Source organism: Trachemys scripta, chromosome 8 (genome assembly GCF_013100865.1).
Source record: "Trachemys scripta elegans isolate TJP31775 chromosome 8, CAS_Tse_1.0, whole genome shotgun sequence".
In the NCBI taxonomy this organism is placed as follows: domain Eukaryota; kingdom Metazoa; phylum Chordata; order Testudines; family Emydidae; genus Trachemys; species Trachemys scripta.
Window position 1 is genome coordinate 45,843,106 of NC_048305.1, and position 15,867 is coordinate 45,858,972.

Genomic DNA, 15,867 nt, shown 5'->3' on the forward strand with positions numbered 1-15,867 from the left:
ATCTTAAAAAAAAAAAGAGAACTTAGGGGGGAAGGGGGCAGGAGGATAGGATAGAGGTCTATAAAACCAGGAACGGCATGGAGAAAGTGAATAAATGTTATTCACCCGTACCCACTGCACAAGAATCCAATGAAATAAACAGAAGTACTTTTCCCTCACACCACACACAGTCAACCCGTGGAATTCATTTCAGGAGATGTTGTGAAGGCCAAAAGCGCAACTGGTTTAAAAAAATAATTAAGCAAGTTCTTGAAGGATAGGTCCATCAATGGCTATTAGTCAAGATGGTCAGGGATGCAACCCCATGCTCTGGGTCTGCCACATAACCCCTGCCTTCCAGAAGCTGGAAAACAGGGGATCGCTTGATAAATTGCCCTGTTCATTCTTCTGAAGTATCTGGCACCGGCCACTGCTCAGAAGACAGGATACGGGGCTAGATGGCCCACTGGTCTGAACCACTATGGCATTCTTATGTACAAGTGAAAGGTGGGCCCCACCTGCCCTTTGAGCTTTTGCATATTTATAAATTGTGCATATGCATCCTGAATCCCATGAAATTTAGTGGTATGGTAAATACTGGGCACACCTCTAAATGCCCTATTTTATAACTAAGCATTGTGTGAACATGTTAATTTATGCAATTTAAAGGAAAAAACCCATGTACATCTCTACCCTGATAAAACGCGACCAGATATAACACAGGTTCACATATAGCTCAGTAACCCCGGGGCTCCAGCAGCGGGGCTCAGGCGACAATTTATAGGGCTCGGGGCTCCAGCTGCTGCGGGGAGCCCCAGGCCCTTTAAATCATCGCTGGAGCCATGCCGCTACCCTGGGACTTGGCTGGCGATTTAAAGGGCCCGGGGCTCCCTGCGGCCAGAGCCCCGGGCTCTTTAAATCACCGCTGAAGCCCTGCTGCCGCTACCCCGATATAACAGGGTTTCACATGTAACGCGGTAGGGATTTTTGGCTCCTGAGGACCACGTTATATCAGGGTAGAGGTGTAGTTTCTTTATAGTCAGAGAAAGGTATCACTGAAGAGAGTTTATAAAATTAGACTAAAAACAGAGATGGCTAAGTTTAAACAAATACAGATTTAAAATTAAAAAATGCAAAGCAGGTTACAGCAAAAGGGATTAATAAATACAGAGAAGATACAAACTTGTTTTATTTAATGGAAGTTTCTTTTGAAGTATGTTGGTCAATGTAACACCATTCCATATCCATATTGTGCAGGGCTTGACCACAACATATGCACAAGGTAATACTAGTTAGAGGGCAGGTTACATACCTGCTTATACGTCATTCTGTTTTTGCTGCAGGTGGTAAAAATGGAACGTAGAGTATGTAATAACTTAGAAGTATATCACTAACTTCAGAGAATTTCATCTGAGTTGTACTATGATTTTTTTTTTTTTAAAGTCCTACCAACTTGTTTAACTGAACTCCAAAGAAAACAAAGAACTAGCTAGCACCTTTCCTTTCCAACCTCACAAACACTATTACCTGCTGCAGACTGAGACACATAGACCTGTGGACTCTGCTGCTGCTGGGCAATGAGGGATGGCATGCAGCTTAGCTGGGAGAAGTGACTAGCAGAAGCAAGGCTGTTTGTTTGCAACTGCTGTGGTTTCACTTTACAGATATTAGGAGGATCTGAAGTGGTTGTAGACTTTGTACTCAGTGAAGAGGTAGTGTATGTTCCAGCTCCTGGATTGGGGAAAAAAAACATGTATCAAACGATTTAAAATGATCATTCAGAAACTTATCTTTGAGTAGGTCTGACAAAATGTTGGAAGCATCGACTACCACTGGCAAGGGTGAATAATAAAAAAGTACTTATAGAGATGGCTGTATGGCTGGGGTGCCAAAACCTTAATATTTCTTAAAACATGATTGCGCTCTCTGTTCCAGTTATCCAGAGAATATCAGTTTGCCATAGTAAGAAACCTTCTTCAGTCACCTTAGCTGGGATTGGAGCACACATTCCCTTTAAAGGCCACATATGAGAAAATTTAATTGGATACCAAATTTTAATTTTTTTGCCACTTTTGTAAGCTATAGTGGGAGTCAAACACTTTCCTACTAATGTTTGTGCATAACAGTAGTGAAACCTGTTATCTGAAAGTCTTGTGAGATACTCTCATATTATATATATGTTTGTATAGTGTCTACCACAAAGAGGCCTCAATCAGCACTACTGAAAAACAAAATCTGGAGATTTTCAGGCAACTGTGGGAACTGGGTAGCTGCCACAGCTACTGGTTTCCCCAAGGCCAGCTACAAGAAGACCACAAGGAGAGGGAGAGCTATATTATACACAAAAAATTCTGTGCAGCCAGCTGAAGAGGAAGGTGGGTAAGAGGAGCTTCCTAAACCGTATCTTCCAGATCCACCCAACTAGAAAAGGGAAACAAGAAAAACCCCTCTCCCCAGCTGGATATGCAGTAAAATTATAGGGGAAATATCAGACCTCCCGATAAGTGGGTTTTGGTAAATTGTGGCTTGCACCGAACAGACTAGAACCCAATATCTAATCTCAAAGAAAGCGATGAGATTGGCATGATCAAAGGGTAACACAAGTAAACTGGATAAAGGGGGTGATGCAACACATAATATTCAATGTAAAGAGTTATACCTGATAATGAAGTTGTAGGTGTAACTGATGCCACAGGAATAGGAGGCATTGATGCACTTGAGAAAGAGCTGTAAGTGCCACTACTTGGTCCACTGCTACTGCTACTGCTTCCACTGTTACCTCCAGTTATGGGAGATGCCGTTGAGGTTATTGGAGAACTCTTCTCCCCCACATTTGGAGAATTCTCCCATGCTTTACGTGCAGACTCCATCTATTTAGGAAAAAAAGGAAGTTTTTTCTTTTTTAAAAAGAGAAACAGGTTAGCTATTTAGAAGATTTTCTCTCTTCGGTTAGTCTTTCAGTTAACAATTCATTTTAGTTAAAAAGGAAGTACAGGCTACCTGCAAGCCTCCTTGCTTAACATTTGATCACTATGATTGCACAATGCTATGTGTTCATGCAAAAAACCTATAGCCCTAAGTGGGAGCTTCCAAATAGCTCCAACTGACAAAAGTAATCAACCATTTTAAATTTTTAGTATCCAAGATTAAATTTGCTCACACTAACTTGTCTCCTCCCTGCCCCCCCCCCCCCCACAAGGAGGGGAGTGGGAGTAAGGGAAATATATTGTTTCATACATGCTTAAAATACCATAAAAATATTCGCTTTAAAATTAAATGGTTTTGATAATCACTGGTGCAAAAAGGTAAGAAAGCGTTTCTGAGATTGGACATAGCTGATGCATGTTGCAATGAAAAATGTCAACCACAGAAGCGCAAGTTTCTATCTTCAGTATGATCCGTAACCATTTAAGGGAGTACAAAAAGATCATTTTTATCAAAAAGGCATATTTGAATATAATGTCCATTTTATTTTGTAATTTTAACATAGGACTACATACCACCACATAACTAGTATGCTTGTTTGGCTGCATATTTTAAAACCTTAAAGAAAATAATTTGGGGCTGAAACTGTACCAAATATAAGTGTCTCATGCCCACTGCTCATGTTAGAGGAAAAAATAAATACACAAAAAGGTCAAATCCTACTTTCTGTAATCATGGATGTATGTAATCTTGCATAGCAACAAATATAGTCAGAGTCAAACATGTTTTTGAAGTGTTTAAAAAATATGTATTTCTAAGCTGTTCCACAAACTGATCTAAACAACCTAGTGGTTGACTGGAGCCAAAAAAAAAAAAAAATCCCAAGAGTTTAGCACTATTATAATTTAACAGCAAACCTTTGAATTCCATGCAATAATTCTAGGGAGAATGTTGAGGGAGTATGTTAAACTGACAAAGGGAAGGAAATTTTAGTATAAATTTTCAAATTAGACTTGCCACAAACTTAAATTATTATGGTCCATGAAGTTCTACAATGACAAATGCCCACATATTTAATGTTGAGGTTTAGCCATTGGAGACTATGGGTTCCATGTTGCAATTCTTCATTTATCAGATTACAAACTGTTGAGGGCAGGAACTATTTTCATTTGGTGCCTTGTTCCAAACCAAACTCATTCAGTGCTGAAAATGCACAAGTCTGATCAGAATGGTCTAGTCACTTGAACCGAGATGTAGCACTTCTTACTGGACAAGTAGTCTCTGATGGCCACACCTCCGATTATAACAGAGCATGGCTGCAACTACTTTGGAAATTTACGGAAATTAGGTCCGCATGTCCCTAATTTAAGTTATGTTATTTGTCTATACATCATAGAAAATGATAGAAAAAACAATATAATTTGTATTTAAATTTCCACTGTTGAAGTGTAAAAAGGTATCAGACAGGAAGAACTATTTCAAGTTTCTTTTCCCTCCACACAAGTGCTTTTACACACTTCATAGAAAATGTGTGACTTGACTACTTCCCTTTTGGGAACAGATTCCTCCCATAAAACACATGCACTGAGGCTGAGCCTCTTCTAATAAATATATCAGATGTGAGCCAGATTTGTTCACACCCCCTTCCACCCTCATACCAGATGAGTATTTCCCAAAACTGTAAGGAAACTATATTCTTAATAGTAAATTAAATTCCTTGAAGCATCCACATGTACTGTTTTACATGGAGCAATCTCTGAGTGAGACTAAGACCTAGCACCTGCAGGTATGGATAAATGACGCTTTGCTCCTTGATACCTCAGAGTTCAGTGCCTGGATCTTGTGGAACCTTTCCTGTAGGTAAGCCATTGTCTCACCCACATGCTATTCTGATCCTGGGGTAGATCATCTTCATAGGGAGAGCAGGGAGAACAAGTTTGTCACAAACCTGGTAAGAATAGATATATCTAAGACCTTAGCTTCCTCAGCCAGGCTATATCACTATCATTACCTTTGTAAACACCATAGGGGAAGATGACAGACAAGTAGTTTTTTTTAAACTAATATTGGCAATTTCTGGAGTCAAACTGAACAAATGTCTGTGACAAGGGTCAGACCAGAATATGTTAATAAACTTTTGCCAGGTCCATTGATGTTGGAAGGTCTCATGGAGTGGTTCCAGTGATAGCAGAAGCTAGAATCGTCATCCTGAATTTTGTCTTTTATCAACCCTATTCACCCTCTGGGACCAGATTGGCCAAGACTCCACCCGACCCTTTCTCTAACTATGAAGAGCATGCAGCAGAGTCCTGAACAGCTTCCTTCTTTAGGCTTTGTTTTCCTAGCTGTAGGATTAGGGCTCCTGCAGAATGTTAAGTTTCTCATCGCCTCTCAAGATCAGAGAAAGGATGAAGGGATGTGAAATTCCAGGGAGTATCCATGCTACCTCTCTCCCTCATACCAAATGTTTCAAACATGTTTGGGAGAAAGAAGTTCTCTCAATTCTAAGACCTCAAAGAAGCAGCAAGAGCATCCAGAAGGATTTTACCTTCTCTCTCTCTGTTTTTTGGATCTTTGTGGTTTTTTTCATCCAGGGGACAGGGGGTGTGTTGGATAGTGGGGGCACGGAAAACACAACGGTCAACCTGAGGCCTCTCACCTGTTAATACTGTTTGGGCCTTAGCCAACTCAAGTGCTCCAGGGTCCCAGCATTCAGAAGTCAATAAATGATTGCAGAGGAAGAGAAAACTTCCCTAAGAAAAAACAGTTTCTGTGAGCAAGGACAGAAACAGAGGCAGATTCCTTTACTCGGTTACTCACTTAGAACATTTAGATGCAACTCTGGAATTTAGAAGTATGTTGGACAGGGAAGTTTAAGAGGATTGTGAACTTCCCCCGCAAAGAGCCCTTGATCAGCAAAGGCCTGGCTAAGTCCTAACATGGCTGACCTGTCTTTGCAAAGGTGTCTCCCGAGAAGTCTTGGTTGATGTGATGGAAGCAGAGATCCCAACAAGCCTTCCACTTGGAGTATCTTTCCCTGGCAGAGTGAAGCCCAGAGAAAGGAGCAATTGTGGCAGAGTCCCCTGCCCCCTCCCCCTCCCGTTTCTTCTGAGAGGATCTCCTTGCAGATGGAATGCTATGATAGGGAATGGAGGAACAAGAGAGGAGGCTGGAGGGTTATTCCATTCCAGAAGAAAAGCCTAGAAACTCTTGTTCCTCTAAGGGAGGAGAGTTGGAAGATAATGCTCACTGCTGCCCTCAAAGCAGCTTTTAAAAGCAAGGATTACATTCAATAGGATGGGAGAATAGTAGCAATGTTCTGTTTGGGTACCAGTGACTCTGGTATGAAGATGGTAGGGGCATGCTCAAGTCCTAGAATGCCCTGAAAAAGTGTGAACTGCCTTTGGTATTTGCAGGAAGAGATGCAAACCCTGAATGTCTGAGTAGATGGCATGATACGGGGGGAAAAAGGCTTCCCAAAATGTTGTAGACTCAAAGCACTGCAGCATAGATTTTAGACAAAATTCCTCATCAGACCTACTGTGGAGATAGCTATCATCTATCAAGTGTTTATTAGGACAATTAAATCACCCTGGTATAGAGGTGCCCCAACAAAGTTACAGGACAAGAAAATATACACAAAAGGAACTCACTCTGCTCAGGTGTGAAACTGTGCTCTCACTATGGGTAATAATCCTATTTGTAACAAGGGTTTAGTGAATGAACTACGTATTTCCAGATGTTGTGCTATTAAGTTTAACATTTAAAGGTAACAATTTAAAAAAGTGCTTCCAGACACCAGAAAGTTAGATTATAAATAATAAATTACATTTCAAATTTTAGCAGGCTAGCAGAGTTCCCCTTGCTAAATTACTCTTCCTTCTCTACCACCTCCCCAAATTAAAACCACTGTTCTGACCTCACACATCTTTTTTTCTTAAAATAGACTAATATTTTTCCTGGCTGAGACACTTTAAACAAAAAGAGGGGAGGATAATTAACAGTAACTAGGGTTGCACCACTAGGTTGTGCTGTATTGTAAGGATACGGACCATGAAAACTGGCAAGAAACTTTCATCCATCACAAAACCAGTTCAGTGAGAAATTCTCACTGGGAGTTGCATGAAAATTCCTTGAAAGCCAGTTAGCTATGCATCCAATCCTCTTTCGAGTGAGTTCTAGTTTGGACAATATTCTGCCTTCTGAAAATTAGAGGTTGCAATGCTTTTACTAGGTTCAGTGTATAAAAGCACTATCACATAACTCATCTATGGCACTGGAAAGGATAGACTCTCCTAAAAATGCTATAGCCAAAGGACAGAGACCAGCTTAATAATGTTAGTGAGTTATATAGCACACAATCCAAACCCTCCCAACATCAGACTACATACATGCCATAGACCAAATGCTCTCACATACTTGCTCCACACTGCACAATAAAGGAGCGTGAAATGTCAACCACCACAAGTATAGCAAAGCACTTTTGTACTAGTTTATATGAGACAATAGCTGTTGACATAAAATAACTTACTGCCAACCTACTTGTCATTATTTACTACTCCAATCATCTAACTGTACAAGTCACACATCACTAATCAAAAGGAAAGAGCTAAGAAAGTCAAGTACTGCTTGCTGAAGCCAACGCACTACTCCGTTTTTAGAAACCTGTACAACCATCAATCTGTAACCAGCTTGTTTTAAACAGACCTATCCACCAAAACGTCAAAATATGACAGGTTTCTGTCATGAGCAGCATGCCACAATATTTACACTCTTACATGTGTCTCCCTAGAATTAACTCTTAGGGTAGTGGGAGTCAAGATTGAGGCCAAGTGTTAATGCAAAATGGGGTTAAAGAGATTTGTAATTTAATGCATTCCCTTTGATACACCCTTTTGTTTCAGCCATCTGTTTATATGCAAAAGCAGTTCAGAAGAGGAAACAAAGGAAGGCTCTAAAAAGGTTCACCAGCAAGTTCTCCATTATCTTTTTCCCTTGCATGCAAGAAAATGACCCTTAGAGGGATGTGGTACATACCTTGAGGGTGAGGTCCACGGTAGCGGGAGAAACTGGAGTTAGGCTGGAGCTCTGTTGTAGAGTCTCCCTCCTAGGGAGGGGAAGGGTGTGGGGCAGGGGCACCTGAAAGGCAGGCAACACACATCACATTCTAACTAAGTCTGCTACAAAAGCCCCTTAAGAGCACATGCTCAAGCGGTGCTAATAAATTAATTTTTCTTCAAGGCTTGAGCTTTTAGCAGGGATGTTTTGACAAACTAGGATGAAAATTTGGAGGGGAAAGGTTATTTAATATGTGTTCATGTAATACCGGTCATCTCTGAGAGTGACTGCAGGCTTATTTGTCCATGCACCAATGTTTTCTGTATAGTCAAATGTCATTTAGCTCTTTGGGAATTTAGCCCAAAATGTATTTTTAGTTCAATGGGGTACAAAATTATTCCCAAATCAAGCCTGGCCCTATTAGGATCCAAACTCTGAGATGGACCACAAAATAAGCAAAACTATACTTGGCAACTAATGCTTGCATATGCCTATTTCTAGTTTCCTAGCCCTCTTTCAATAGGACTCTCATACAAAGGCGAAGTTTAGGAGAAAGAATGCAAATTTGACAAAATGCAATCAATTGTTGCACAAGAAAAAGCTAATGATGGATTTGCTCAAGGTCCTAAACACAAGATCTGAGAAAGTGTTGCTATAATCCTTGGTACAGTAATAGTCTCTTATTCCTGTCTATCACCAACTCTTAGTTTAGGCACAGAGCATACAGAGCTGCCACATAATGAGATTAATCTCAAAATACATGTACTGAAACTTTGAAACTAGACAAAAGCACGAATCTGTTGTTGCTGGGAGACCATATTTCCTATGTGTGTATCCAACTCTACCAGGCAACAAGGCAATACAACAAGATCAGCAAGACCAAGGAATTACAAGACAAAGTATCATATTTTGCCTATGATAGGAGTCTACCACTAACGAATAGCACCAAAAAAAAAAAAAAAAAATCACAGCATTATGAATGGAAGAGGTGCGCAGGAGTAGTTACAAACACCATTACCACAAAAATGCATTAAGGATGTTGCTATCACTAAATTCACTGAATAGGAATAAAGTTTATTTTAAAATTATAAGCTCTTTCGGGAGAGATGTAGGAATAGGACCTGTCACAATTCCCCCAAATCCAGTCAACTCTGAGCTAGTTATATTTGCTTTGCTCAAAATAGCAGAATGACAAGATCCAGGTTCCTACGCTTGACAGAGACCCACCGAGTTCAAGATACATTTGAAGTCACTATGAGTCATATGCTAATTAGTACTCTCTCTCTCACCATAAGAGAAACTAATACAGACAACAAATCCCACAAAGCCAGGATTGCTGTCTTTGTGGGAAGTACTTCAAGCTTTATCATTGAACTCTGCTGTCTACTTTAAATACTCCACTAAGTTGGTTCCCTCACATTTGATAGCCACAATTAATTTCAGGATCCAGATCAAAATAATTCTATAGGGGACTTTCCTTAGCCTAGCTTACAGACTCCATCTCTAACTACTAGTACAGACAGGCCTCTTCTTTCCCTTAGTCTCACAAATGCTGTTGAGGGTAACTTCTCTAATTCCTGCTATCTGGAACTGTCTTCCTGAATCTTGAACCCATCTCTTTTCAAGTATCCTCTAAAAATATCTTTCCCTTACATAGGCTTCCAAATTTTTCATTATTTAAAAACAAGAAACACCATGTAACACACAAAGAACTCAGACAGGTACTAACCAAACTAAGTTGTTGGTTTCCCCCCCCCCCCCAGTGGAATTACACAATGAGCAGCTGGTTAACATAATGGAAACCTAATTAATAGCTAACTGAATGTAACATTCTGTGCTTTTAAAAAGCAAGACGAGTATAAATACATTTTCCCTGTCCTAAGTCAAGAGATTCACTACAATAGACTTACATTAGTCACCAAAGTCTCCTCCATTTTTGTACTGCTAGCAGCCACACTGTTAGGATGAGAAGAAGGTGTAGTGTAGTCTGTCACAGACTCCTGTGAAGAAAAATAAGTCCATTAAAATGAACCCCCTATCTAAACTAGGTTTTCTAGTCTCAGGCTTAGTCTTTTCAGACAGTGGTCTGACTATCTTTTACATAGAGGCAGTTCACCAAGCAGTATGACGACAGAATTTCATCACACCTATTAATTTATTTTCTCAGAAGGCATGTTCAGCAATTCTCACTGCTGAGTTACTTTGCACTAGAAGAATATGTGGAAAATTTCAGCTCTGTCAGAGGCAGCATATCCCAGAAAAGCCTCGCCTTTAATCATGTATGTGGTTCAGATGATAACTTTTAGAAGTTAAATACAACTTTTAATATTAGGCACACGGCTATAAAACAGAAGAAAACAGTATAAAATAAGATTAGATGTTTCTTAAGTAAGCAGATGAAAGAGAAGGCTCTCCAGATTAAAAAAAAAAAAAAAGAATGGAAGGGATGAATATGCACTTTTCCTCTAAAGGGCTGAGACTTTTTCTGAAAAGATGAACAGGTGGAGAAATCAAAGTGCACATACAAGAAATTTCACTGGTGGCAAGTGGCCAGTGAAAGAAACTGATGTGGAAATGGCAAGATCTTAGCAAGTTTTAAAAAGGTAACTAAGAAGTCAACTCAAAGCAAAAAATTATGAATTTTTACTAGCTCATTACAGGATGAAACACTCCTCGCACTAGTTCCTGAAGTCATTAAAATTCTTGTATGAGCATTCAAACCCAACTCTTGGGAATACAAAGCCAGGTTTTAATACCCTCTTCCAAACAGCATTTCTGTCTCCAGGATTCCTTTTCTAAAGCTATACTACCATGCCGAGTGCGACTAGATAAGATGTGTAGAATTAGTCCTTGCAAGAGGATGTTGGGTCTTGTCTGGAACCAAAAGGAGGACCAAATTGCCATTTCTAGGTCTGCTAATTACTATGTGAGACTAACTTTTTAAAAACACTTCCTGAGTTCAGAAATATTGGGGAAAAGTATAAAGATGATCCTTGGCCCAATACTAGTGGAGAGACAGTCAACTGCCATTGTTCCTGGAATCCCTTCTGGAAAGTACCTTTTATGGGATTTTTCCATGGACGATGGATGATTTCCCCCTTGGATTTTTCTGCCTGGAAAGTGATTTCATGGTATAGATGAGGATAAAAGTTCCAGTTTTCCTTATCCAGGATCATTCTGCTGCGCTCACCTGCCCTCCTATTTAGGTTTCCCTGCACTAAGATCCAAGGTTCACTTTTAACTGAACTAGCTGCCGCCAGTGATTGCCAGGATACTGTACATACATCCCCCTTTGTTCAATAAAGTCATTGTCCTCAATCCTCATTAGGTGATGACTTCCTGCAGGAACATTTCCAGGGAACAAGCTAGGTATGTTGCTTGATATTGATCTGAAATTCCTGCTCTGTGTTCTCTGTATTGATATTGGCTTCCAATGAGGTCTCGCCATTGAGTTGGTATCCACTGCCACCACTCCCTACTAGGGTTGGTGAAGAGAAATAACTTGAATAATATGGTTTTGTTCTTGTCGTCCTCTGGTTGTCAAAGTACATGGTATACATACTTCTGACCACACTTTTCCAAGTATGATCTCAGGATGCAGTATTCACTGGAGTAGTCACTTGTAGAACCTGATCCAAAGATCCTAGCACAGGGGTTCTCAAACTGGGGGGTCGGCACCCCTCAGGGGGTTGCAAGGTTATTAAATGGGGGGTCATGAGCTGTCAGCCTCCACCCAAAACCCTGCTTCGCATCCAGCATTTATAATGGTGTTAAATATAAAAAAAAGTGTGTTTTTAATTTATAAGGGGGGCGGGTCGCACTCAGAAGCTTGCTATTTGAATGGGGTCACCAGTACAAAAGTTTGAGAACTGCTGTCCTAGCAGCCTGAACAGAGATGTTCTAGCAGGCATTGTAAAGTTAGGTGCTTTACATGTCAAAACCAAAGTAACTTCTAAAAGGTGCAAAGAGCCTGCATCAGGCTTCTCATTATCTTCACTCTTACAGGACTGAACATTGTTTGGGACAAGACTGAAATGAGTTCACTTTCACTAGCAACACTGCTGTATTTGCCACTTACTAAGTTATAAGTCTTTATGACAATAAGAGATCTGATTCTTCATATTATGCCAGTGTAATTACACTGAACTAGTAACAGTGGAGGATCAAGCCCACTGCCTACCCATGAAAACAGGTGTATACCCACTGCATTTCTCAAGGCTGTGATAGTCACTACCAAGATATTGATTAAACCCCCAAGAAGTCATCAGCACAACCAAAGGAAGGGTATCTTGTTCTTGTTTCAGAAAGACTTGACCAACTTCATCAGGAAGGGTGCGAATCAGAATGCAAAGGTACACAGTCACTAAATCAATGAATATCAAACTGCCAGGGAGATGGCAGACAGAACTGACAGTAGATGCTTCACATTTAAACTTCTTCCTTGTGAAGCTGTTGAGGCATTTAAAATCTAGGATTTCTATCAACCTACCATTCTTTGAGACAATAAAATTGCACATATGCTTGAATTTTACAATCAAATATATTTAAATAACCCAACAGAAGTTAAGTGCCTTCAGGACGTTGGCCTAGAATACCAATCAAGTGTCTTAACTACAAGAAACAATGCACCAACTGTCTGTTTAGGCAACACCCTTCTTGTTGGAAGAATTTTTTTACTGAACTAAAAATTAAAGGTAGCTAGAAACGCAAGGTGGGTGAGGTAAAATATTTTATTAGACCAATTTGTGTTGGTGAAAAAGACAAGCTTTCAAGCTACACAGAGCTCTTCAGGTCTGTGAAAGGTACTCAGTGTTATAGATAAATACAAAGTGGAACAGATGGTTTAGCATAAGTAGCTAACCTATTGTAAAAGACAATTTAAGGTGAAGTGGCCAGGTAACACCTCAGCAGTCAGGACAAAAAGTGGAGGTTATGGGGCTAGAATGCTGTAATGAAGCCTAAATCCAGTGTCTTTATTAAAACCATGATTTTGAATGTCTAGCAAAGTTATGAATTTAAGCTTCCGGGGTTGTCTTTTGAAGGTATTATGCAGGCTAACTTTGAGGAAGAGGACAGAGATAGAGTGACAGCTGGAGCCTGAATATGAAACAACAGCAGCTGTTATTGTCAATGAATGTCAATTTCACCACTGGTAGGCTCCCTGTCCTTGAGATGGGAGCCTAGTAGTGCCAAGAATCCTGGTTGCAGATGTGGCTCCCAGGGCTGCTGCTGCAGTGTGGAGACCCTGGCAGCTCCCAGAATCCTGGCTCCAGTTGCGCACTTGCAGACTACACTCCAGCTGTGAGCCCTGCTCTGGACTGACAGTTTGGGTTGTCAGCCTCGGGTCAAGGGGGCTCCAGCTGTGAGCCCTGTGTGGGGCTGTCAGCCCCAGGATGGTGGGGCTCCAGCTGTCAGTGCCCCACAATGCCCCACTTCAGTCAGTGGAAGCACTCCAGGTGAGGAAATGCACAAAAGACAGAAGCAGCACAGGTCTTGGCTACACTTGCAAGTTAGAGCGCATTAAAGCAGTCCCAGGCGCCCTAACTCACGACCTGTCCACACTGGCAAGGCACTTAGAGCGTCTGGACTTTGCAGCTGGAGTGCTCCTGGTAATCCAGCTCCATGAGAAGCATAATGCTTTCTGTGCCTCAGCTGAAATGTCCCAGCATCAGTGTGAATGAGGTGTTGCATTACTGCGCTTTGATTGGCCTCTGGAAACTTCCCATAATCCCCTTAAGTCAAATGGCCACTCTTGCGGATATACCCTTGCAAAGCTCTGTTTCTGACAGTCGACATGCTTATCTGCTTTCGGACAAAGCAACCATTAGTGTGGAATGTTGTTGCTGTGAGTGTGTGTGAGAGAGGCGAGGGGGGGTCTGCTGCTGTCTGAACTTACAAGACAGCATGCTGACATGCTCTCTGCTCCCCAAAAACCCACTCCCCCCCCCACACTCCCTGTCACACTCCACTCCCCCCTCCCATTTGAAAAGCACGTTGCAGCCACTTGCATGCTGGGATAGCTACCAGAATGCACTGCTCTCTGTCGCATTGCAAGAGCTGCTAATGTGGGCACGCCAGTACGCTTGAATCTGACAGTGTGGACACACTGCAGAGCTTTTCCTACTGTGCTCTCCGAGGGCTGGTTTAACTCACATCTGCAAGCGTAGCCATGCCCATAATGTGGATGTGAAACACTGCTTTAATTACTGCAGATGGCTGTACCTGGACTTAAGTCAACTTAATTTTGTAGTGCAGCCAAGCCCTAACCCACTAACTCCATTTTTGTCCTGCAGAGGTGTTAACTGGCCACTTCACCTTAAATGGTCTCTTACAATATGTTAACTATTTACACTAAATCTGTTCCACCTTTTATTTAGTTATGATTAAGGCTACGTTTATGTCACAGAAGAAGTCACAGAACCCTTCCAGAGACCTCCCCGACGTTCTCTGCTTCAACCCAGGGGTTGTGGGACTCTTGAGCTGACAGCCAGTGGGACCCTGGCAGGGTTCCAGTGACAGGCGATAGCAGCGACAAGCAGCCCCCTGCAAGGTTCCAGCGACAGGTGACAAGACTCCTGAGGGGGTCCTCCTCAGGGTTCCAGCAATGGGCGACAGCCTCGCAGGGGGAGGGGGGGAAGAATGCCTTGGGCGAGCGGCTGGGGGTGTCCCATTTTCTCTTTGGGATATATCGTCACCCTGCAGCTTCCAGCTGCCGAGAGCAGAGGGGGAACCCCACAGCTCCTAGCTACTACGGTGGCGGGGGAAACCATGGAGCCGCAGCAAGAGTAACAGACAGGTCATGGGTTCTATGAATTTTTGTTTATTGCCCATGACTTTTACTAAAAATAACCATGACAAAATCTTAGCCTTAGCTATGACGACACAGAGTACCATCTCCAGATCCGAAGAAGCTGTAGCTCAAAAGCTTGTGTCTTTCACCAACAGGAGTTGGTCCAATAAAATATATTACCTCACCCACTTTGTGTCTCTAATATTCTGGGACCAACACGGCTACAACACTAAAAGCAAAGTTTAAAGGTTGTCTTTTTTTTTTTTTTTTTAGACTAAAAAAGTACTTCCTCTTCGCTCTACATGATTGTCTTCGCCTTCTGTAGATCAAGGATGTTATTTATCTTTATTAATGTTATACTGAAGAAACCAATAAAATAATTTCCATTTATCTAAATAAAATTCCAAAGCAATATCACAAGAAAAAATGAGAAGTATATGTGTAAGCCTTCTTTTAACTTGTATGGGCAACCAGAGGGGCCAACTTTCCCAGCTATCCTAAATTGCCAAAAAGAAGGAGAATGCTGTACAAAGCTGAGACTAATCTAGAAGCCGAGAGACAGAGAGAGAGAGGAGCTGGCACTGAGAAGAGAACTTGCTGTGAAGGAAAAGGCTGGTTTAAAGCTAAATTATGTACTATCTGAAAAGAAGTTTGACTTGTTTCTGGCATGAGGTGAGTGTCCAAGCCAAGGAGGTTGTTAAATGCTCATCCATTTTAGGCTGTAAATTAAGCAATTTCCCAGTCCCATTGGGACATTTTAACTTCTTTTAAAGAGCCAACTTCCATTAACTACAAGTCAGTACCAGATGGATTCCATTACTTTTAAAACTGGTAAGACCGATCTTGTCGACTGTACTTCTGAATTGCAAGATGTGGTATACATATCATTTTAGTGATTTCTGGAAGAGGTGGAGAGGACAGTGTGGTTTATTTATTTAGATTTAGAAGACAGCAAGGGATGTAATTTCCCCCTATTTTTAATTTGGTTTTACTTTGTGCATTTGAGAGAACTGTATAGCCATCATCTTTTTTCCTTGTACAGTCAGTTTCACTTTGGCTGGGTCCTCCCCAAGGAATAAGAGGAGAAAAACATTTTAAAGACACAAAAATGTGGC

General features: G+C 41.3%; 1 protein-coding gene across 18 annotated transcripts in view; it reads right to left on the reverse strand.

Annotated features, from left to right (window-relative positions):
• Positions 1–15,867, reverse strand: part of PRRC2C (proline rich coiled-coil 2C) — a 111,476-nt gene that overhangs the window by 26,895 nt on the left and 68,714 nt on the right. For 15 of the 18 annotated variants that reach the window (XM_034779739.1, XM_034779757.1, XM_034779756.1 and 12 more), the window contains 4 exons: positions 9,873–9,962; positions 7,942–8,043; positions 2,639–2,849; positions 1,507–1,710 (listed from right to left, as the gene is read on the reverse strand). In XM_034779739.1, coding sequence (XP_034635630.1) covers positions 1,507–1,710; positions 2,639–2,849; positions 7,942–8,043; positions 9,873–9,962 — 607 coding nt within the window. The remainder of the gene's footprint in view (positions 1–1,506; positions 1,711–2,638; positions 2,850–7,941; positions 8,044–9,872; positions 9,963–15,867) is intronic. The other 3 variants (XM_034779752.1, XM_034779750.1, XM_034779753.1) reach the window with 2 other exon arrangements.